The 24,726-nt window shown below is 46.6% G+C and overlaps 2 gene segments (V, D, J or C); both read left to right on the top strand.

The window, feature by feature from the left end:
* LOC109439815 (putative non-functional immunoglobulin lambda variable 1-50) overlaps positions 1 to 24,726 on the top strand; it is a 370,373-nt gene that overhangs the window by 57,787 nt on the left and 287,860 nt on the right.
* LOC109439166 (immunoglobulin lambda-1 light chain) overlaps positions 5,356 to 24,726 on the top strand; it is a 316,010-nt gene continuing 296,639 nt past the window's right edge. Inside the window, 1 exon segment of the V gene segment in view lies at positions 5,356 to 5,458. Coding sequence covers positions 5,413 to 5,458 — 46 coding nt within the window.

Genomic DNA, 24,726 nt, shown 5'->3' with positions numbered 1-24,726 from the left:
GTGATTTATTCCTCAAGGGAGAGAGTCGTGGGTCTGACAAGAGTGTGAGACACTGAGGCCACCTCGTACAGAGAAGATGCATCACCCCAAGGGAGTCCATGTTGTGTGGAATATCCCCGTGTCTTCCCAAGTGACCTCATTCATGTCCTTCCTCACACAGGGAGCTCAGAGATGGGGCAGAACCACCATCAGGGAGAGGAGCAATGGTCCTCGGAAACCTCACCTATGAATTCTCTTACAGGGTCCCCATTTCTCCTCTACATAAACTACCCTCTGGTGAACAGTCATGAATTTTTGTTTTTGTACATATCCTCACTTCTTTATAGTCTAATTATAGATATTAACCAACATTTCAAATAGACTTATTGTATTTGAAAATTATTGTTTTTATGAATCTCTGAATCTTAGTATGAAGAATAAATATCCAATATTTACGATAACATGTAAAAATGTAATTAAATATGTTTCCGTAAGAAGCATAAGAATCAATGAAGTAAAAATATAAATTTCTGGGGGCGAGTAATAATCAGAAATTTCTAGTTTAATAATATAAAACTCAAGTGTAAATAAAACAGGAACATGAAGAAGTGAAGTGGAATAACTTTCTGTCTCCCCACCTGCAAATAATCCAGCAGTGCAAAGGGGGTGCAAAACCTGCACAGTTACTTTTGGATGTCATTGATCTTCCCAGAGAAAGAGGATTCTGGGTGAAATGAGAAGGTGGTAGAGGCTTGAGGAGAGTGTGAACTGTTCCCCTAACAGAGAGGGTTGTTGTGAGATGAGGGTGCTGATGCCCTTACCCAGCGGCCACCACCCTGAGAAACTGGAAGCTGAAAGGAGGCGCCCTGTTCTCATTCCTAACAGAACAAGTGGTTTAGGCGTAAAAGAGGGAGGTGTTTCTTGCTGATTCTTCAGGTAACTTTATCACATGACGCCAATCAGAGAACAGTAGGTGTTTTAACAATATATATATATATTTCACACGTTCTTAAATACATAAATGTGGTTTTTCTCAAGCTATAAAATGAACCAAGCTGTGTGCCTTTTCTGTTTTCCCCATAAGTACAGAGGCAGCACTGGTTCCATTTAGTTCTTTAAACCGTCACATGTGTGAAGTCCGCCATTTGTGGTTGCTCACGTTACTGCTAGTGGACAGCAGAGCTTCACCTCATGGCCCTACCTCCTTCATTTCCTGTTACCCCACTGTCCCCAAATAGGGAAACAGATGGATCAGGACCCCTAAACAGGTTTGTCTAGTATCTCCACCAGGAGGTAAGCGTAGTAATAGCCTAAAAAATCAGTGGGTTTTCTGTACAATCGCAATGAAGAAGCCTAAAGGGATGTTAAGAAGACAAATATACGGAGCACAGCGTCAAAATAATAAAATGCTTGGGAATAAACTTAACCAAGGAGGCAACAAGTTTGTAAACTAAAACTACAAAACATTGCTGAAAAAATGAAAGAAGGTTCAAATGAGTGAAAGGACAACTGTGTTTGTGGTTTGGATGACTTAACTCATGGAGGTCTCAAGCAAAACTACCCATGTCATCTACACGTTCAATGTGGTCCCATCACGTGATCACTTCCACCAGTTCAGTCCCACAATGTCTACTGCTCTTCGCACACTGAATCTTTGGTTGGGAAGATGTTGCATAAATGTCTGTTCTTTAGCCCCTGGATCTTAGACCCCCAACGCCATTAGTTCTATTGAACCCTTAACACAAAATATTTCTTAGGACCCAAAGCACAGACAGTAATAGGCCATGAGGGGTTTCAGTAGAGGAGTGGTGGAAGACCCCAGTGAAGGGAGGAGGGGTCCCTTTATAGTGACGGTCTTTTTCCAATCAATTTTCATGCTTAAAATGACAAAACTAGACAAAATATATTAATTATATCATAGAGTCAAATAAAGTAAGGATTGCCAGGCTAACATTCAAGGGAAAATGAGAACCCAGAGAAGTAAGCAGTATCAGAGATACACTTTCCCTACAGCCTTCTCTCTTCATGGCAAAGACAGGCACCAAAGGCCTTGCAGTGTGGGTGGAGGGAATATAACAGGAGATACTAAAATCAACAACAGTCAAACACTAAGAGTAGCCCCTGCAGACATCTGATGAGGCTTGAACGACCTGCATACTTGGAGAATGTTAAGTGTTTAACGTGGTTCAAAATGATGGTAGCCTGGTAATGGCCCCAGACACCTGGAGAAGCAAACTCATATGTCATGTAATCCTGAGATATCTGATAACACAATTTCTGTGCAATATACCATGCATTTAGCTGTCTGGAGGTCTTAAGTGAGCTGAGAAAACATCTCATCCCAAGGTGCATGGGGCACCTCCTCATTCTACTGACCTGGGTAGTGACTTAGTGGGATCCAATTGCAGATGTGAGCACATCATTCCAGGAGACCTGGGTGGTGTGAGGGGCTGGAGGACTTCACGTCTGAGCCCAGCAGGGGGCGCTGCGGCACTGGTCCTGTGAGCACAGAGTTCTAAGCCAGGCCAACCAGGAAAACCCTCTAGTGGCTCTTGCACACTTGGTAGGCAGTGTCCTCACTGAAGTGTGACTGTCCTGCACCTGCGGCCCCAGAGGCCACATGAGCACTCAGCTCTGACTCACACCCTTGTCTCATATTCCATCCTTCACAGCTCATGGAGTCATTGTTCAGGCTGATATTAGGCAGGGCAGACAATCCCACCTCTAGAACAAAATCGCTAAAAGCAAATCACCTACACTGTTACCTGGATATAGGTAAGGAGACACCTGGGGAGGGGACAGGGGGAATTCCCACAGGTAGACCGCTGGAAGCAGAGCTCTGGGGTTTGTCTGTCATGGTCCTGATTCCTCTCTGCACCCTCCTCGCTCTTTGGACAAGGAGTTTCCTTTAGGACTGAAGAGAAAAGATGGGGAGGGGATGGGTTTGCACTGCACTGCTCCCGTCATCAGCGCACTGGTGGCTGCTCATCCGTGCTTGCTGTCACCTTGTAACCCTCCATCTCGCCTTCCAGGTGTTGAGTCAGATTGTGCTGACTCGGCCACCCATAGTGTCTGGGTCTCTGTTAAAATACATATGTGTGTGTGTGTGTGTGTGTATGTATATGTATATATAAATGTATATGCATTATGAAAGTTCATAATATATAAACATGCATATGCATATATAAATAGCATATGCAATATATTATACTATAACATACTTATAAATATAAAAGTATGTAATACATAGATGTCATATATGATATACAAAACAATTATTAAATAGTTAATAATTATACATTACATATTATATTTCATGTTGCATATTTCATGAAATATATATATATATATATATATATATATATATATGTGGCAAGAGAGATGGAGAGAGAGAGACAGAGAGAGAGAGAAAAGAGAAAAAATAATATTGTGCAAATTAATTTTCTGATTCTAGGAAAATAAGGAAACCAAAGCAACAGAAACAGTATCATATGTACACAGCTGAAAGGTGTAAGTAGAAGCCATGTCATGTGGAGAAATATTCACCTTCACCTCAGGGAGGATCTGGGCTTCGACTAGAATACTGGAATCTCAGGGTGATGGTGACCATAGACTTTGGGGGAGAGCAGATGTGATGACACACTGAGCCATATGTCACATGCACAAGTGGTGGTGCCCTGACACACTGTGAGGGAGGAAAATGAAGTTACTGGACCCAGTGAAATGGGACTCTGATGCTCTAGCCCTCGGTGGGCAGCGTGCATCATCATGGGCCTTCAGACATGAACAGCACAGCCCTAAGGAAGCTCCCACCTGGTCAAGCAACATCACCTACCGCCACCAGGGGGAGCTCCTCTCTGCTCCTTCCTGCCCTGTAATGTCTTCTGGCTCCAGGGTTTTTCCACCATACCTAGGTTTGCAATCCCTCCATTCACCATTGGCTCCAACCTTCCCAGTAAAAGAGAGTTCTTCTGAGCCATGATGCCTGAGAATGCCTGAGACAGTTTCTAGGGTCAGGAATCCTGGCTGATTACTATGTCTTTCTATTTTTTCATGATGAAATATATATAACAAATGCATTAGCTCTGAAACTGCCATAATTTTAGTTGTTATTTCTAATCACTGTGTTATTGATCATTTATTTCTATATTTATAGACCTGAGGAAACTGATATTCCTTCTGTTTTTCAGATATTTCAATTATTCTTTCCAATTCTTCCTTCTCTTAAGATGTACACCTCCATGGTCTTCCAATTTAAAGCACATCAAATTACATCTTCTTCTCCAAAATATCAAAGAATTCTTTGTTTGGTAGGCACAAAATAATTAGATCCGAATCTTTGTCTGTTATGAGTTGGGGTTCCAAAACACAGCTAATGACAAAGGAAAACATGATGTATGCACATTTCATGAAACAGACAAGATACTAGCAATTCTGAAATGAATATAAATTCATATTTTATTTCACTGTGAACACAATTTTGTGGCAAACCTTCAAAAATTATTAAAGAAATTTTGTCTCCCTGCTCTTCCTCTTGAATTCCCTCTTTTGCTCTTGCAATTCCTTCTGCTCCATATAAGACTCTTCAGAGAAAGAGGAGTTTTAAAGTTCTCCAGGAGGGTCACACAAACTTGTTCAGACACAGTGTAATTTTCATTTCTGATTATGAGTTACATGTTTCCTTATTGTTTTCTAAATGGTGTTGAGAGGAATCTCACAATTTTACGGTGACATCGTGACCTTTCTTCTCAAACACTGCAGGTGAATTAAAGCTGCTCCACATTATTGACGACTCTTGGAGCTGCCACCCCAAGGCTGGCAGTGCAGCTCCATGTGTGGGCACCCGCAGCCTTGGTCACCTGACTGCTGCTACTGGAGACAGTTTCCAGCACTGAGTTAATTGGGAGACCCTTGTCCCTTCAAACACCCATATATAACTGTGATTTCCCACTGGGTTTACTGTTGGAGGGAGGAGGGCCCACTACCTTTCCACAACGGAGACAGGAAGGGATTTCACTGGGGTGGAAGAAACACTTCATGGGTTTGGGGTAAGGTTTGGGATTCACTAGATTGCTGGGGGCCCGGATGTGGAGAAAACACTCATCTCATCATTCAACTCAGCGATTCCAGAGAAGAAACTTAGAACTGAGGTCAGCAGAGACAGGGGGGAACTTATTTGGTGACAGGCATCAACCTCCCTCCTTCAGTGATTCAGTCACCATCAGTCATTGGTCTGTGTGAGGTCCCAGCATCTGCCTCTTTCAAGACCTCCCACAGGGGATATCAGGTTGACATGGGGGCATGAAGATGAAGGAAGCCGATTTGCATGAAGCACTTTCACCTCTTCATGGGTCTGGGAGGCATGAAAAGGCCCAAGGACACCACACTCTAGCCAGGAACCTGAGGAGGCCACATCCTGTGAGTGTCCCCACCATGGCCTGGACGGTGCTTCTGCTTGGGCTCCTCGCTTATGGCTCAGGTAATAACAAGAGACTCTGCATCCTTGGGGGGTGGTTACATAAATTCCTCAGAGAGACACTTCACTCCCATAATAATACTTGTATCTTTTCTGTCTGTTCTAGGTGTGGATTCTCAGACTGTGGTGACCCAGGAGCCATCACTGTCAGTGTCTCCAGGAGGGACAGTCACACTCACCTGTGGCCTTAGCTCTGGGTCAGTCTCTACCAGTAAGGAGCCCAGCTGGTACCAGCAGACCCCAGGCCGGGCTCCCCGCATGCTTATATACAACACAAACAGCCGCCCCTCTGGGGTCCCTGACCGCTTCGCTGGATCCATCTCTGGGAACAAAGCCGCCCTCACCATCACGGGGGCCCAGCCTGAGGACGAGGCCGACTATTACTGTGCTCTGTATATGGGTAGTGGCACTTCCACAGTGATGTAAACTCATGGGGAAGTGCAACCAAAACCTCCACATGTGCTCAGAATGGCTCAGCCTCAGAGGTAAAGGGAACAGTGAGTATGGAAATGGTCAACACACCATGGGGAGGGGCCTCCATGGCCCCGTTCTGTCCAGTGGTTCATCACCATGACCCTCCTCCAGTCTCTCCCACGGCGTGTCCATCTCTCCAGTGCGACTCCTGAGAGATGGGGCTTCCTCTCTCCTTCTCTGCTTGTAGTGGGGGAGGGGGCTCAGCTCCAAAATACATCAAGCAACAGTGAGACTCAGAGGCCCCTCTCCTCCCTGTAAGGCTCTTCTTATTCAAAGACAATTACCAGATATGCTCTAATTCATTGATTTGTCCCTGCAGACCACATGGATTTTTCATTTTCATTGAAATAGAACAATTACCTCAGGGCTTGTTAGAAATGCAATTCCTCAAACTCAACCTACTACTGAGTCAGAAACGTGTGTTGGTGTGCCAGCTTCTGTTTTTGCCAACCTTGCCTGGAGATTTTATGAACATTAAAGTTTGAGAAGTTCCTCTACATCTATTATTATGAAATTATTCCTGAAAATTTCTGTTTAAAATTCAATCTGGATAACATTCCAGGACCCAATCGCTCCCATTCAAAAAATCCAGAAAGACTCAGAAAGAGACTTAAAATCTTATTCCATTGCTGAAAACTATAACTTGATTTCAAACTATAACTGCTGTTTTGCACACCTGAAACTAATAATAAAATAAAAATTCGTGAGACATTAAGAAAAGAAAAAGAAATTGCAAATTAAAACAACAATGAGCTACCACTGCACACCTATCAGAAAGGGTAAAATCCAAACACTGACAACATCAAAGGCTGGTGAGGATATGGGACAGGAAGATCCATCATTGCTGGTGGGAATGGAAAATGGTAAAGACACCTTGCAAGACAGTTTGGCAGTTCTTTACAAAATTAAAATATTTTCTTATCTTATAATTCAGCTATCCACTCCTTAATATTTACCCAAGTAAGTTAAGCAGTTACTAAGGAATCAATTGATTGCCAACATGTGTACACAATTATCATCCCATGGTCTGTGGTAAGATTATTGGTAACAAACTGGACCCATTTGAAACCCACCATCAGTGAGGGCTTATCAGGTGAGGATTGAGCAACACGAGGAAACACTGGCCTCCTAAGCAGTCTGGGAGGTGAGTCCATGGAGCTGTCCCCGCTCTGAGCTTTCTTGCTTTGCTCACCTGAAAGGGTTTGTGTTTCAAAGTGAGCCCTTGAGCTCACCTGAAAGCAGAGTGAGCGGTGGGCAGACCACTGCTGAAAGTCCAGGTTGGAAAGCTAAAGACTCACCTGAGGAATGAGATCCTCCCGCAGGAGGAGGTCCCTTGGCTTTGATATGGACTGGGAGGGGGCAGTCACCAGGTGGGGGTGGAGGCAGGGCCTTCCTCTCATAGACCCCTGACAACTTCTCAGGGTTAGGGATGGACCAGGGCCTGGGGCAGCAGGGGCTGCTGTGGGCCTGTCCTTGAGGACATCACAGCTGTGAACCAGCCTCAGGGCTCCTGTCTCTGCTCAGTGCTCACTGGCGCCCAGCAGCTCTGTCAGAAGCTGCCTGAAGCCCCCAGCTCACACCTTCTGCTTTGCTGCTGCTGCCACCATGGACCCAAGTTCGTCCTGTTCCTTCTGTCAAAGTCTCTCACAGAAGCTCATTCCTAGACAAACGGCCTAAAGAAACAAAAAGTTTATTTCCCCATCAGGATGAGACACAGAACCTCTGTGCATTGAAATTCACGGACAGGGAGTGGCAGGCCCAGCTGTGGTCATCTCAGACCCGACCTCTCACCGAGGAAGTTTCTGTCTCTACCATCAATCCTTTCCTTATTTCCAGGACATTCCAGAGCAATGCCATCCTGTCATTGGTCCTCAATGTGAATCTCCGGTGTGTGTCCATACTATTTTTTATATAACTCTTATTGGGAAATAATTGACATTTACTAAGCTGCCAATATTTAAGGTGTACAGTTTGATACGTTTTGACATATTTGCACAACTTGGAAAACATCACCACAATCAAGACAGTGAATCTGTTCCCCCCCTCCCCCAAAGCCTCGTCACGCCCCTCTCTCATCCTCCTTCCCATCCGTCCTCACAACACCCTCCAGGGACTACTAGTCCTCTTCCCGTGACGAGTGTTCAGTCCACACTTTGTAAAGCCTATAAATGCAATCACACAGTGTATCTCCTTATTGTCTGGCTTCTTTCGCTCAGTTTACTCCTGTTGAGACCCTTCCGTTTTGTTGCTGAATTGTGCTCATAACAAATGAGGTCTCCAGGCATTTTTGCCTTCGTGTGTGTGTGTGTGTGTGTGTGTGTGTGTGTGTGTGTGTGTGTGTGTGTGTGGTGTATAGTTTATGACTGGATTGGTTGTAATCCAGTGTGGATTACTTTCACTTTCCTCTGTATTTCCCTGACTCCCTAAAAGTACCGAGATTTCTGGGCACTGTGCCTGATATACACTCGGCCCTGCTTGCATCTTCTGTTACTTACTCACCTCTAACCAGTACTGAATAATTTTGTTCAATCTTTTTTTTTTCTAATTTGGTAAAGCATTAAAAATATGCCATATTAAAAATTGTATTAAAAAGGACGCCCCCTCCTCTAGCTTCTCTCCTGGCCCTTTGATCTGCCAGCAGATGTGACCGAGGATCCAGTGTCATGCCTCCTCCTGGGGGTCTGGGTGCATAAACACCATGTCTGTCATGGGTCCGTGTATCCACATGTATGGTTTTTTTGTCAAGTGCAACCCTACTACTGACCAGCATTATCTTTAAGGACTTGAGCGTGTTCTCCTATTTCATCCCGATAATCACTAGGTTATTAGGAGCCCAAATCAAGATCTTGCATGAAAATGCTAAGCAATGTGAATAAAAACTTTACAATGAAGAAGGTGAAGAAAATAAATTTCTAAAGTCAAATCAGGTAGAACTTTGGTAATTTCTCTTTTCTAATTATTTATTATTGTAGGATAAGAACAGAGGAGGGTGTATTACTTTGCTGCCAAGAGACAATACCACTGACTGCTTGGCTTAAACGACAGGAATTCAGGTTCTCACCGTCTGGAAGCTGGAAGTCTGAGATCAGACCCCCACCATGGTTGGTTTCCGGTGAATGCTCTCTTCATGCCCTGCAGGCAGCTGCCTCCACGCTGTGCCCTCCCGTGGTAGAGAGAGCAAGCTCTCTGGTGTCTTTTCTTATAAAGACCCTAATCCTGTCAGATCAGGGCCGCACCCTTATGATCTCATTTAATTTAATTACTTCTTTAAAGAACCCATCACCAACTACAGCCACACTGGGGATTAGGGCTTCAACACATGAATTTCGGGTACCACATTCAGTCCATAACGTTCTGTCCTTGATCTTTCAAAATTCATGTCATTTTTGCATGCAAACTACATTTATTGTATCCCCACAGCCCCCAAAGTCTTAATTCATTGAAGCACACACACGGACACGGACACACGGGCACACACACATTCAAGTCTAAATTCAGGTTCCTATTATTTAATAACCAAGACAAAACTTTAATAATATATTGATATGATGCACTCATGACTTTATGTGTATATGTAAAGAAAAACATAGGAGCAGGTTATATTTAAGTGAAAGTAGGCATTAACATAATAGAAATAGAAACAAATGCTCTCTTTCACTAACTTTGGCAAAAAGTCTAGAAGAAAATAATATAAGGAAAAAGAATAAAAAGGAACAGGGTTGATATTAAACATAATAGTTAATGTAATATTTGTGTAAATACAAGACTATTTCTACGGCAGAAGATGACGTTCATTCCTGCATCTTAATGCACTAACCAGAAAGGAGCCTCCCTGTGTCACCGAGGAAAACCTTAGCGTCACAAGAGCAGAAAAGCACAGGTCCCTCTGTCCTAACAGCAGCTACTACAGAGACTCCCCCTGACTCCCAGTGTTTCCTGCAGGGGTGGAGCAGGGCAGTGACAGAGGGCAAGAGACTGCAGGGTGGATGCATCAGCACAGGATTCACTCCCCTCTAAACCAGCGTATTTCACACATGACGTATCATTATTTATTTATCAGAATAAAATGTCTAAAATCTTCACAGGAATATCTAAACTTGCAAAAGATAACAAGGTATGTTGTGGAGAATAATTGTCATGTCCAGCGCAACACAGGCAGTGAGAGAACAAGAAGGGGTGGTGAAGGATTAAGAAAGAATCAGAAATCAAGAAAGTTATGAAACAGGGGGCCAAGGGTCTCCCAGCCTCAAAGGACTGAGAGCTCCGAATCGGGCCACCTTGTGGCTTTTATTGATGTACACATAAGGAAGTAGCATTGTTTTCTCCACGGTCTGTGAGTCTCATACATCATACCAGAAAACTGATTCAAACCAATCACCCTTGCCTGCAAACAGCCGGAATCGAAAGTCCCATGATGTCTTAATAATTGTGGTATGTGCCTCCCCAGGGACAGATCCTTTATGCTAAAACTTATTGATAAGAATAGAAGGAGAACTGATGTTATCACATCATTGACTCACTTCCCAAGCAGGTTGTGGGAAGGAATATAGCCACATAGACAGAAACTCTCCTTAGCTAGGGGAAGGGGGGGCTGTGCCCACCTCTATCGATCCTGTGAGTTCTTCTTGTGGTCTCCACGCAGCTGCACCTGGCTTAGGTTGTTCCCCCCATGGGGAATCTTACCCGTCATTGGCTGACCAGCCATCTTCTTGGGGCCAAACAGAGAGACATGAAGTATAAGCGCAAAGGTGAAGCAAAGTCCCTGAAAGGAACAGTCTCACAGACTCTTCTTTCTTTAGGGACAGGCACGAGGGGACAGACGGTTAGGCTGCTGCGTGACAACAAATAATACTTGCAGAATGGAGCCATCAGAATATTTTTTAAATGATGAATGCACATAACAGTGCCCTTGTTTCTAAATGACTCAGCACAGTGGAAAATGGAAATCTCCATATGTGTCCATGGGATTTGTACATGACCTGAGATCCAGGTCCCCTGCAGTTTCCCAGAGCACAGCAGGGGACCAGTGGGTCATGTGAAATTCACAAAGAACACAGGGTCCCTGGAAAAGAGTCAATACAGGTGATGGAACCCACAGGTTCCTGCCCAGGCTGGTAACTTCTAGTGATTGTGCCTCACACACCCCACGTGGGGGCACAGGGAGGTGCCACCCAGGATTTGCTAAAGGAGCAGTTTGGTCCTGCTGTTGGGGAGTCTCAGTGGACAGCATCAAGCTGTCAGCAACTAAGGGTGACCCTCAGCTGCAGAGAGCGGCTGCAAAATGGCACGTGTTTCCCAGAACAGCCCATACCCACTGAGAGCCATGAGTAATAAAGATCAGATTGGTGCAAAGGGCAGCAGACATACCAACACAAAGTGTCACCTTGTAGGAAGGGAGAACCATATTTCATACTGTGGTATGTGCCCTAAATCATAACTAGTATGTGGCGATATGTCCTGAATTGAACAGTTACATGGGCATTGGTGTAATGGGCTGCAAGTGGGAGCAATCTCTTGCATCCAACCCAGTGAACTATGTGGGGGCTTTATGACTCTGTTCCCTCTAATTTTAGGTCGTGTGTGTCTGGATGTCATGATGTCTAGACAGGCAACATTTATACCAAAGACACAAGTGACATCTGAATAAACCCAAGTTCAGCTTCACTGTCTTACTAGACAATCCTCATGACAGGAGAACAGCAGGAAGAACGTCACCAAGAGACCAGGAAAATGGCCAGAAGAAAGGAGGACTCACGTACAAGGAAAGAGCCTGTGTTTGCACAGAAGAGGATCTACCTCCAAGGGGACGTTCACTGCTCTGGACTTGATCCATTTTCTAAGAAACTTGTGTAAGAGACGCCACGTCAGCCCTGACCACTAAAACAGCCAAGGGAGCGTGGACAGACACACCCTGAGGAGGCTGAGTGGAATGTAAAGACACCCTGCGGTGACACAGAGGTCACATGAGGGATTACATGTCTTGGCCCTATGGTAGGAGGACAGGGGACAGGAGACTGGGGAGGCAGGAGCTGTCTCTGATGGGCTGTAGTCACTATATAACACAACGGTTTGTCTCTGCCTGGTCACCAGGGGGCGCCAAAGGCTGATTCCCTAGGGTCTGGGGGTGATCACAGCTGGGAAGAGCCACCTGTCACTGGCTGGTGCCCTCTGCTCAGAGCTCACAGCTGTGACCTCTCCACAGCCCATGTCACACATAGCCAAAACCCCGCCCACCCCCTGACTTACTCAGCAGAGGGACCTAACCAAGGGCCACCAAGGAGTCAGAAAGTGAGGGGTCTCATTTGCATGAGTGGACCCTCCCTCTCTCAGAGTATGAAGAGGGGAAGGGAGACATTTGGGGGAAGCTCTGCTTCAGCTGTGGGGCCACAGAAGGCAGGACTCGGTGACCATCTCCACCATGGCCTGGTACCCTCTCCTCCTCACCCTCATCGCTCACTGCACAGGTCACTGGATACAGGGACAGGGGAAGGGACCCTGGGAAGACACATGGGACCCTGCCTCCTCCTCTTGTCTCAAGACCCAGAATCACCATCTCTGTGTCTCTCCCTCTTCCAGGATCCTGGGCCCAGTCTGTGCTGACTCAGCCGCCCTCAGAGTCTGGTGCCCCGGGACAGAGTGTCACCATCTCCTGCACTGGAAGCAGCTCCAACATCGGGGGTAATTATGTGCAGTGGTACCAACAGCTCCCAGGAAAGGCCCCCAAACTCCTCATCTATGGTGATAGGAATAGACCCTCGGGGGTCCCCAACCGATTCTCTGGCTCCAAGTCTGGCAGCTCGGCCTCCCTGACCATCAGTGGGCTCAAGGCTGAGGACGAGGCTGATTATTACTGTGAGACCTATGATGACAGCCTTGATGCTCGCACAGTGCTCCCGGCCTGTGGGGAAGTGAGACAAAAACCTGCTGTCCCTTCTACAATGGGGCTTCCCTGAGCTGACCCTCCTCCTCTGACTGCACAGCTGCTTGCTTTGTTTGTTTCGCATAAAACTGGGGTCTGAGACCCACAAAGGGAACTTTCTCAGGAAAAACAGCCACATCCTTTGAGTCCTGCCCCCCAAGCCTGTCCTTGGCAGCTACACATTGTGAGATTTTCTCAAATTGAGCAGCAATTCATGGATGTGGGGCCTGTATGCCCCAGGGACAGAGTCCATGATGGGTCAGAACAGAACCAAGGACAGAGAATCCAGCTGTGTCTGATTCAGGACACAACATGAGTGTCCAATACATGTCTTGGTACCAAATTCTCCTGGGAATGGGCCCCAAACTCCTCATCTATTATGATAGTAGTCAACCCTGGGGGTCCCTGACTGCCTCAATTCTCACAACCCAGGATCCTTGACAGCCACTGGACTGATGCCTGAGGACGAGGCTCCTTCTCAGGGTCACACCTGTGACATCAGCCTTGATGTTCCCACAGAGCTCCAGGTCTGCGGGTAACTGAGACCAGAACCCCCTTCTCATCTGCCAAGAGGAGAAATGCCCCACAGCTGCTGGCTCAGCCTCAGCCTAGGCTTTGGCTTCTGTTGCTGCTGCTGTTGTCACCATGGGCCCAGGATCATCCAGGGGCACCGTAAGGGGAGGGAAGGTTCTCCATTCCCGTCTGTCCTCAAAGTCACTCACTGCAGTGCCTTTCTACACAAAGGGTCTCAAGGAAACAAGAAGTCCAGCACCTTATCAACTGGGGACATGAGTCTCTGCACTGAAGGCCGGAGGCTGAAGTGGGGGTTCCAGTGCTGGTCACCACAGACCTGAACTCAGAATGGGGAATCCTGCGTCTCCATCGTGGGCCATTTACCTATTTCCGAAAGTTTCCACAGCTACGTCATCCTTTCATTAGTCCTCAGTGTGAGCGTGATTTATTGCTCAAGGGAGGGAGCCGTGGGTCTGACAAGAGTGTGAGACACTGAGGCCCACCAACCACCCCCATGTGGGAAAGGCTGAGCCTGCTCTAGTGGGACTTGGACAGTGATCCCCACCCCTGAGTGACGCTCCTGCACCTGTGACAGCTCTAACCCCATGGACAGACTGGATGTGGGTCTCCCTCAGCCCCTCGGAAACCCAGGACATCAATTCCTTGTCCTCGTGACTAGAACCACCACACAGCTCAGAGTCACTCAGAGACTAGACACTGGGAATGGCAGCATCACATGTGCACAAATTGACTCCTTCCCAAGAATGAAGGGGAAGAATGGGAGAGACTCAGTGTCCCACGTTCCCAGTAACCTCAGGAGGCTGTGCTGGACTTGACTCCTACGTGGATCCAAGTTCATGGGCAATCAACACCCCACATGTAGACACTGCCTGCTATGCAAGTGCAGCTCAGAGAAGACTTCCTGCCCCCACCTGTGAGGAGGTGGCTGCACACCCATCCCCCACCCACCTGGAATTCCAGAACTGCCACCTGCTCCCACTCTGAAGACCTGTGTAGCTGCCACAGAGAGTCAGCTCAGTCGAGTTCCCTGCCCTAGTGACCGCATGTCAGGGAGGGCAGGTGGGGACGGGGCTCTTCTGATGGGAAGGGGGCCTGTGGAATATCCGGAGAGAAGGGGGGGAGGAACTCTCCCAAATTGGAGGTACCTGGCGGATGACAGAGGACAGGGGTCTGAGCTCACAGAGGCTTCTCTGAGCTGGGACAGGGCGCGCTGCGACAGGACCAATCTTCCCGCAGGTTCTCTGGGACCGTCCAGGTTCCTCGTGTCCTCAGCCATTCATTCAACACACTCTGCAGGTTCCTGTGACAACTGCCCTGTGGAGGGGCAGATGGTCTGTGTCCTGACCACGATGAACCGGCAGAGGCGTCCTTCTCTCTGCCTTCCATGCTCCTCCCCCCCTGTTCTTCCTTCTGTTTTGGCCTCTGCTTCTCCAGGGTCCCTGAAACCTTTGAGTCCCTGCCATCAGGGTAATTTACCTGTTTCTCCACAACGTAATGCACCTGTATTCTCAGAGGACAGAGAAACAATTCCACCTACAGCTGGGATTCATGAGAGACCCCTTGTCCTTGTGTCCCAGGAAGAGCCCTGCCCTGGGCCACGTTCCCCCATAACCCGCCTAAGAATCTGTTCCTCATTCCCGTCCTCTTCTCATTCCCGTACCTCCTTGTCTAGGACCAGAGCAGCGCCCAGGCCACGTATGTGGAGTAGATGTGCGGGCACAGACCACCCCCTCGTACAGAGACGATGCATCACCCCAAGGGAGTCCATGTTGTGTGGAATATCCCCGTGTCTTCCCAATGACGACATTCATGTCCTTCCTCACACAGGGAGCTCAGAGATGGGGCAGAACCACCATCAGGGAGAGGAGCAATGGTCCTCGGAAACCTTCTCAGCTATGAATTCTCTTACAGGGTCCCCATTTCTCCTCTACATAAACTACCCTCTGGTGAACAGTCATGAATTTTTGTTTTTGTACATATCCTCACTTCTTTATAGTCTAATTATAGATATTAACCAACACTTCAAATATACTTCTTGTATTTGAAAATTATTGTGTTTATGAATCTCTGAATCTTAGTATGAAGAATAAATATCCAATATTTACCATAACATGTAAAAATATAATTAAATATGTTTCCGTAAAGAAGCATAAGAATCAATGAAGTAAAAATATAAATTTCTGGGGGGCAAGTAATAATCAGAAACTTCTAGTTTAATAATATAAAATTCAAGTGTAAATAAAACAGGAACATGAAGAAGTGAAGTGGAAGAAGTTTCTGTCTCCCCACCTGCAAAGAATCCAACAGTGCAAAGGGGGTGCAAAACCTGCACAGTTACTGTTAGATGTCATTGATCTTCCCAGAGAAAGAGGATTCTGGGGTAATGAGGAGGTGGTAGAGGCTTGAGGAGAGTGTGAACTGTTCCCCTAACAGAGAGGGTTGTTGTGAGATGAGGGTGCTGATGCCCTTACCCAGCGGCCAACACCCTGAGAAACTGGAAGCTGAAAGGAGGCGCCCTGTTCTCATTCCTAACAGAACAAGTGGTTTAGGCGTAAAAGAGGGAGGTGTTTCTTGCTGATTGTTCAGGTAACTTTATCACATGACGCCAATCAGAGAACAGTAGGTGTTTTAACAATATATATATATATTTCACACGTTCTTAAATACATAAATGTGGTTTTTCTCAAGCTATAAAATGAACCAAGCTGTGTGCCTTTTCTGTTTTCCCCATAAGTACAGAGGCAGCACTGGTTCCATTTAGTTCTTTAAACCGTCACATGTGTGAAGTCCGCCATTTGTGGTTGCTCACGTTACTGCCAGTGGACAGCAGAGCTTCACTCTCATGGCCCCACCTCCTCATTTCCTGTTACCCCACTGTCCCCAAATAGGGAAACAGACTGATCAGAACCCCTAAACAGGTTTGTCTAGTATCTCCACCAGGAGGTAAGCGTAGTAATAGCCTAAAAAATCAGTGGGTTTTCTGTACAATAGCAATGAAGAAGCCTAAAGGGATGTTAAGAAAACAAATATATGGACCACAGCGTCAAAAATAATAAAATGCTTGGGAATAAACTTAACCAAGGAGGCAAAAAGTTTGTAAACTACAAAACATTGCTGAAAAAATTAAAGAAGGTTTAAATGAGTGAAAGGACAACTGTGTTTGTGGTTTGGATGACTTAACTCATGGAGGTCTCAAGCAAAACTACCCATGTCATCTACACGTTCAATGTGGTCCCATCACGTGATCACTTCCTCCAGTTCAGTCCCACAATGTCTACTGATCTTCGCACACTGAATCTTTGGATGGGTGATTGTTGCATAAATGTCTGTTCATTAGCCCCTGGATCTTAGACCCCCAACGCCATTAATTCTATTGAACCCTTAACACAAAATCTTCCTTAGTACCCAAAGCACAGACAGTAACAGGCCATGAGGGGTTTCAGTAGAGGAGTGGTGGAAGACCCCAGTGAAGGGAGGAGGGGTCCCTTTATAGTGACGGCCTTTTTCAAATCAATTTTCATGCTTAAAATGACAAAACTAGACAAAAATATATTAATTATATCATAGAGTTAAATAAAGTAAGGATTGCCAGGCTAACATTCAAGGGAAAATGAGAACCCAGAGAAGTAAGCAATATCAGAGATACACTTTCCCTACAGCCTTCTCTCTTCATGGCAAAGACAAGCACCAAAGGCCTGTGCAGTGTGGGCAGAGGGAATGTAACAGGAGAATCTAAAATCAACAACAACAGTCAAATACTAAGAGTAGCCCCTGCAGACTTCTGCTGAGGCTTGAACGACCTGCGTACTTGGAGAATGTTAAGTCTTTAACGTGGTTCAAAATGATGGTAGCCTGGTAATGGCCCCAGACACCTGGAGAAGCAAACTCAAACGTCATGTAATCCTGAGATATCTGATAACACAATTTCTGTGCAATACACCATGCATTTAGCTGTCTGGAGGTCTTAAGTGAGCTGAAAAAACATCTCATCCCAAGCACTACACGGGGCACCTCCTCATTCTACTGACCTGGGTAGTGACATTAGTGGGATCCAATTGCAGATGTGAGCACATCATTCCAGGAGACCTGGGTGGTGTGAAGGGCTGGAGGACTTCATGTCTGAGCCCAGCAGGGGGCGCTGCGGCACTGGTCCCGTGAGCCAACAGAGTTCTAAGCCAGGCCAAACAGGAAAACCCTCTAGTGGTTCTTGCACACTTGGTAGGCAGTGTCCTCACTGAAGTGTGACTGTCCTGCACCTGCGGCCCCAGAGGCCACATGAGCACTCAGCTCTGACTCACACCCTTGTCTCATATTCCATCCTTCACAGCTCATGGAGTCATTGTTCAGGCTGACATTAGGCAACGGTAGACAATCCCGCCTCTAGAACAAAATCGCTAAAAGCAAATCACCTACACTGTTACCTGGATATAGGTAAGGAGACACCTGGGGAGGGGACAGGGGGAATTCCCACAGGTAGACCTCTGGAAGCAGAGCTCTGGGGTTTGCCTGTCATGGTCCTGATTCCTCTCTGCACCCTCCTCGCTCTTTGGACAAGGAGTTTCCTTTAGGACTGAAGAGAAAAGATGGGGAGGGGATGGGTTTGCACAGGGAGTGCCACCCAGGATTTGCTAAAGGAGCAGTTTGGTCCTGCTGTTGGGGAGTCTCAGTGGACAGCGTCAAGCTGTCAGCAACTAAGGGTGACCCTCAGCTGCAGAGAGCGGCTGCAAACAGGCACGTGTGTCCCAGAACAGCCCATACCCACTGAGAGCCATGAGGGTATAAAGATCAGATTGGTGCAAAGGGCAGCAGAGATGCCAACACAAAGTGTCACCTTGTAGGAAGGGAGAACCATATTTCATACTGTGGTATGTGCCCTAAATCATAACTAGTATGTGGCGATATGTCCTGATTTAACAGTCACATGGGCATTGGTATAATGGGCTGCAAGTGGGAGCAATCTCTCTTTCCATCCCACCCAGTGAACTATGTGGGGGCTTTATGACTCTGTTCCCTCTAATTTTAGGTCGTGTGTGTCTGGATGTCATGATGTCTAGACAGGCAACACTTACACCAAAGGCACAAGTGACATCTGAATAAACCCAAGTTCAGCTTCACTGTCTTACTAGACAATCCTCATGACAGGAGAACAGCAGGAAGAACGTCACCAAGAGACCAGGAAAATGGCCAGAAGAAAGGAGGACTCACATACAAGGAAAGAGCCTGTGTTTGCACAGAAGAGGATCTACCTCCAAGGGGACGTTCACTGCTCTGGACTTGATCCATTTTCTAAGAAACTTGTGTAAGAGACACCACGTCAGCCCTGACCACTAAAACAGCCAAGGGAGCGTGGACAGACTCACCCTGAGGAGGCTGAGTGGAACATAAAGACACCCTGCGGTGACAGAGAGGTCACATGAGGGATCACATGTCTTGGCCCTAAGGTAGGAGGACAGGGAAAGGGGAGTGGGGAAGCAGGAGCTGTCTCTGATGGGCTGTAGTCACCATGTCACACAATGGTTTGCCTGTGCCTGGTCACCAGGGGGCGCCAAAGGCTGATTCCCTAGGGTCTGAGGGTGATCACAGCTGGGAAGAGCCACCTGTCACTGGCTGGTGCCCTCTGCTCAGTGCTCACAGCTGTGACCTCTCCACACCCCATGTCACACATAGCCAAAACCCCGCCCACCCCCTGACTTACTCAGCAGAGGGACCTAACCAAGGGCCACCAAGGAGTCAGAAAGTGAGGGGTCTCATTTGCATGAGTGGACCCTCCCTCTCTCAGAGTATGAAGAGGGGAAGGGAGACATTTGGGGGAAGCTCTGCTTCAGCTGTGGGGTCACAGAAGGCAGGACTCGGTGATCATCTCCGCCATGGCCTGGTCCCCTCTCCTCCTCACCCTCATCGCTCACTGCACAGGTGACTGGATACGGGGACAGGGGAAGGGACCCTGGGAAGACACATGGGGCCCTGCTTCCTCCTCTTGTCTCTAGACCCAGAGTCACCATCTCTGTATCTCTCGCTCTTCCAGGATCCTGGGCCCAGTCTGTGCTGACTCAGCCGCCCTCCGTGTCTGGTGCCCCGGGACAGAGTGTCACCATCTCCTGCACTGGAAGCAGCTCCAACATCGGGGATAATTACTATTACGTGTCCTGGTACCAACAGCTCCCAGGAAAGGCCCCCAAACTCCTCATCTATGGTAACAGCAAACGACCCTCAGGGGTCCCCAACCGATTCTCTGGCTCCAAGTCTGGCAGCTCGGCCTCCCTGACCATCAGTGGGCTCAAGGCTGAGGACGAGGCTGATTATTACTGTGAGACCTATGATAACAGTCTGAGTGCTCGCACAGTGCTCCAGGCCTGTGGGGAAGTGAGACAAAAACCTACTGTCGCTTCTACAACGGGGCTTCCCTGAGCTGACCCTCCTCCTCTGACTGCACAGCTGCTTCCTTTGTTTGTTTCGCATAAAACTGGGGTCTGAGACCCACAAAGGGAACTTTCTCAGGAAAAACAGCCACATCCTTTGAGTCCTGCCCCCCAAGCCTGTCCCTGGCAGCTACACATTGTAACATTTGCTCAAACTGAACAGCAATTCCTGGGTGTGGGGCCTGTATGCCCCAGTGACAGAGTCCATGATGGGGCAGAACAGAACCAGGGACGCAGAATCCAGCTGTGTCTCATTCAGGACACATCACGAGTGTCCAATACATGTCTTGGTACCAAATTCTCCCCGGAATGGGCCCCAAACCCCTCACCTATTAAGATAGTAGTTGACCTTCAGGGTCCCTGATTCTGTCTCAATTCTCACAACCTGGGCTCCTTGACAGCCACTGGGCTGATGCCTGAGGACGAACCTCCTTCCCAGGGTCACACCTGTGACATCAGCCTTGATGTTCCCACAGAGCTCCAGGTCTGCGGGTAACTGAGACCAGAACCCCTTCTCATTTGCCAGGAGGAGAAATGCCCCACAGCTGCTGGCTCAGCCTCAGCCTGTGGCTTTGGCTTCTGTTGCTGCTGCTGCTGTCACCATGGGCCCAGGATCATCCAGGGACACCGCAGGGGAGGGAAGGTCCTCCATTTCCATCTGTCTTCAAAGTCACTCACAGCAGTGTCTTCCTACACAAAGGGTCTCAAAGGAAACAGAAAGTCCAGGACCTTATCAACTGGGGACATGGAGTCTTTGCAGTGAAGGCTGGAGGCTGAAGTGGGGCTTCCAGCTCTGGTCACCTCAGACCTGAACTCCAAATGGGGAATTCTGGGTCTCCATCGTGGGCCATTTACCTATTTCCGAAAGTTTGCAGAGCTACGTCATCCTTTCATTAGTCCTCAGTGTGAATGCGAGATTTATTGCTCAAGGGAGGGAGCCGTGGGTCTGACAAGAGTGTGAGACACTGAGGCAACCTCGTACAGAGAAGATGCATCACCCCAAGGGAGTCCATGTTGTGTGGAATATCCCCGTGTCTTCCCAATGACGTCATTCATGTCCTTCCTCACACAGGGAGCTCAGAGATGGGGCAGAACCACGCACCAGGGAGAGGAGCAATGGTCCTCGGAAACCTTCTCAGCTATGAATTCTCTTACAGGGTCCCCACTTCTCCTCTACATAAACTACCCTCTGGTGAACAGTCATGAATTTTTGTTTTTGTACATATCCTCACTTCTTTATAGTCTAATTATAGATATTAACCAACATTTCAAATAGACTTATTGTATTTGAAAATTATTGTGTTTATGAATCTCTGAATCTTAGTATGAAGAATAAATATCCAATATTTACCATAACATGTAAAAATATAATTAAATTGTTTCCGTAAAGAAGCATAAGAATCAATGAAGTAAAAATATAAATATCTGGGGGCAAGTAATAATCAGAAATTTCTAGTTTAATAATATAAAATTCAAGTGTAAATAAAACAGGAACATGAAGAAGTGAAGTGGAAGAAGTTTCTGTCTCCCCACCTGCAAAGAATCCAACAGTGCAAAGGGGGTGCAAAACCTGCGCAGTTACTTTTGGATGTCATTGATCTTCCCAGAGAAAGAGGATTCTGGGGTAATGAGGAGGTGGTAGAGGCTTGAGGAGAGTGTGAACTGTACACCTAACGGGAAGGGTTTTTGTGAGATGAGGGTGCTGATGCCCTTACCCAGCGGCCAACACCCTGAGAAACTGGAAGCTGAAAGGAGGCGCCCTGTTCTCATTCCTAACAGAACAAGTGGTTTAGGCGTAAAAGAGGGAGGTGTTTCTTGCTGATTCTTCAGGTAACTTTATCACATGACGCCAATCAGAGAACAGTAGGTGTTTTAACATATATATATATATATATATATATATATATATATATATATATATATATATATATATATTTCACACGTTCTTAAATACATAAATGTGGTTTTTCTCAAGCTGTAAAACAAACCAAGCTGTGTGCCTTTTCTGTTCTCCCCATAAGTACAGAGGCAGCACTGGTTCCATTTAGTTCTTTAAACCGTCACATGTGTGAAGTCCGCCATTTGTGGTTGCTCACGTTACTGCTAATGGACAGCAGAGCTTCACCTCATACTCCCACCTCCTCATTTCCTGTTACCCCACTGTCCCCAAATAGTAAAACAGACGGATCAGAACCCCTAAACGTGTTTGTCTAGTATCTCCACCAGGAGGTAAGCGTAGTAATAGCCTAAAAAATCAGTGGGTTTTCTGTACAATCGCAATGAAGAAGCCTAAAGGGATGTTAAGAAGACAAATATATGGACCACAGCGTCAAAATAATAAAATGCTTGGGAATAAACTTAACCAAGGAGGCAACAAGTTTGTAAATTAAAACTACAAAACATTGCTGAAAAAATGAAAGAAGGTTCAAATGAGTGAAAGGACAACTGTGTTTGTGGTTTGGATGACTTAACTCATGGAGGTCTCAAGCAAAACTACCCACATCATCTACACGTTCAATGTGGTCCCATCACGTGATCACTTCCACCAGTTCAGTCCGACAATGTCTACTGCTCTTCGCACACTGAATTTTTGGTTGGGAAGATGTTGCATAAATGTCTCTTCTTTAGCCCCTGGATCTTAGACCCCCAACGCCATTAGTTCTATTGAACCCTTAACACAAAATCTTTCTTAGGACCCAAAGCACAGACAGTAATAGGCCATGAGGGGTTTCAGTAGAGGAGTGGTGGAAGATCCCAGTGAAGGGAGGAGGGGTCCCTTTATAGTGACGGTCTTTTTCCAATCAATTTTCATGCTTAAAATGACAAAACTAGACAAAATATATTAATTATATCATAGAGTCAAATAAAGTAAGGATTGCCAGGCTAACGTTCAAGGGAAAATGAGAACCCAGAGAAGTAAGCAGTATCAGAGATACACTTTCCCTACAGCCTTCTCTCTTCATGGCAAAGACAGGCACCAAAGGCTTGCAGTGTGGGTGGAGGGAATATAACAGGAGAATCTAAAATCAATAACAGTCAAACACTAAGAGTAGCCCCTGCAGACTTCTGATGAGGCTTGAACGACCTGCGTACTTGGAGAATGTTAAGTCTTTAACGTGGTTCAAAATGATGGTAGCCTGGTAATGGCCCCAGACACCTGGAGAAGCAAACTCATATGTCATGTAATCCTGAGATACCTGATAACACAATTTCTGTGCAATATACCATGCATTTAGCTGTCTGGAGGTCTTAAGTGAACTGAGAAAACATCTCATCCCAAGCACTGCACGGGGCACCTCCTCATTCTACTGACCTGGGTAGTGACTTAGTGGGATCCAATTGCAGATGTGAGCACATCATTCCAGGAGACCTGGGTGGTGTGAGGGGCTGGAGGACTTCACGTCTGAGCCCAGCAGGGGGCGCTGCGGCACTGGTCCTGTGAGCACAGAGTTCTAAGCCAGGCCAACCAGGAAAACCCTCGAGTGGCTCTTGCACACTTGGTAGGCAGTGTCCTCACTGAAGTGTGACTGTCCTGCACCTGCGGCCCCAGAAGCCACATGAGCACTCAGCTCTGACTCACATCCTTGTCTCATATTCCATCCTTCACCGCTCATGTTGTCATTGTAGGGCTGACATTAGGCAGGGTAGACAATCCCACCTCTAGAACAAAATTGCTAAAAACAAATCACCTACACTGTTACCTGGATATAGGTAAGGAGATACCTGGGGAGGGGAGAGGGGGAATTCCCACAGGTAGACCTCTGGAAGCAGAGCTCTGGGGTTTGTCTGTCATGGTCCTGATTCCTCTCTGCACCCTCCTCGCTCTTTGGACAAGGAGTTTCCTTTACGACTGAAGAGAAAAGATGGGGAGGGGATGGGTTTGCACTGCACTGCTCCCGTCATCAGCGCACTGGTGGCTGCTCATCCGTGCTTGCTGTCACCTTGTAACCCTCCATCTCTCCTTCCAGGTGTTGAGTCAGATTGTGCTGACTCGGCCACCCATAGTGTCTGGGTCTCTGTTAAAATACATATATATGTGTGTGTGTGTGTGTGTGTGTGTGTGTGTGTGTATGTATATATAAATGTATATGCATTATGAAAGTTCATAATATATAAACATGCATATGCATATATAAATAGCATATGCAATATATTATACTATAACATACTTATAAATATACAAGTATATAATATATAGATGTCATATATAATATACAAAACAATTATTAAATAAGTTAATAATTATACATTACATATTATAGTTCATGTTGCATATTGTATGAAATATATATATATACCTATATATATATGTGGCAAGAGAAATGGAGAGAGAGACAGAGAGACAGAGAGAGAGAGAAAAGAGAAAAAATAACATAGCGCAAATTAATTTTCTGATTCTAGGAAAGTAATGAAACCAAAGCAACAGAAACAGTATCATATGTACACAGCTGAAAGGTGTAAGTAGAAGCCATGTCATGTGGAGAAATATTCACCTTCACCTCAGGGAGGATCTGGGCTTGGACGAGAATACTGAAATCTCAGGGTGATGGTGACAATAGACCTTGGGGGAGAGCAGATGTGATGACACACTGAGCCATATGTCACATGCACAAGTGGTGGTGCCCTGACACACTGTGAGGGAGGAAAATGAAGTTACTGGACCCAGTGAAATGGGACTCTGATGCTCTAGCCCTCGGTGGGCAGCGTGCATCATCATGGGCCTTCAGACATGAACAGCACAGACCTAAGGAAGCTCCTACCTGGGTCAAGCAGCATTACATACAGCCACCAGGGGGAGCTCCTCTCTGCTCCTTCCTGCCCTGTGATGGGCTCCTGGGCCCTGGGTTCTTCCACCATAGCTAGGTTTGCAATCCCTCCATTCACCACTGGCTCCAAACTTCCCAGTAAAAGAGAGTTCTTCTGAC

The sequence above is a fragment of the Rhinolophus sinicus genome, linkage group LG16 (genome assembly GCF_036562045.2).
Source record: "Rhinolophus sinicus isolate RSC01 linkage group LG16, ASM3656204v1, whole genome shotgun sequence".
Lineage (NCBI taxonomy): Eukaryota > Metazoa > Chordata > Mammalia > Chiroptera > Rhinolophidae > Rhinolophus > Rhinolophus sinicus.
This window is presented reverse-complemented; position numbering and strand designations above follow the sequence as displayed.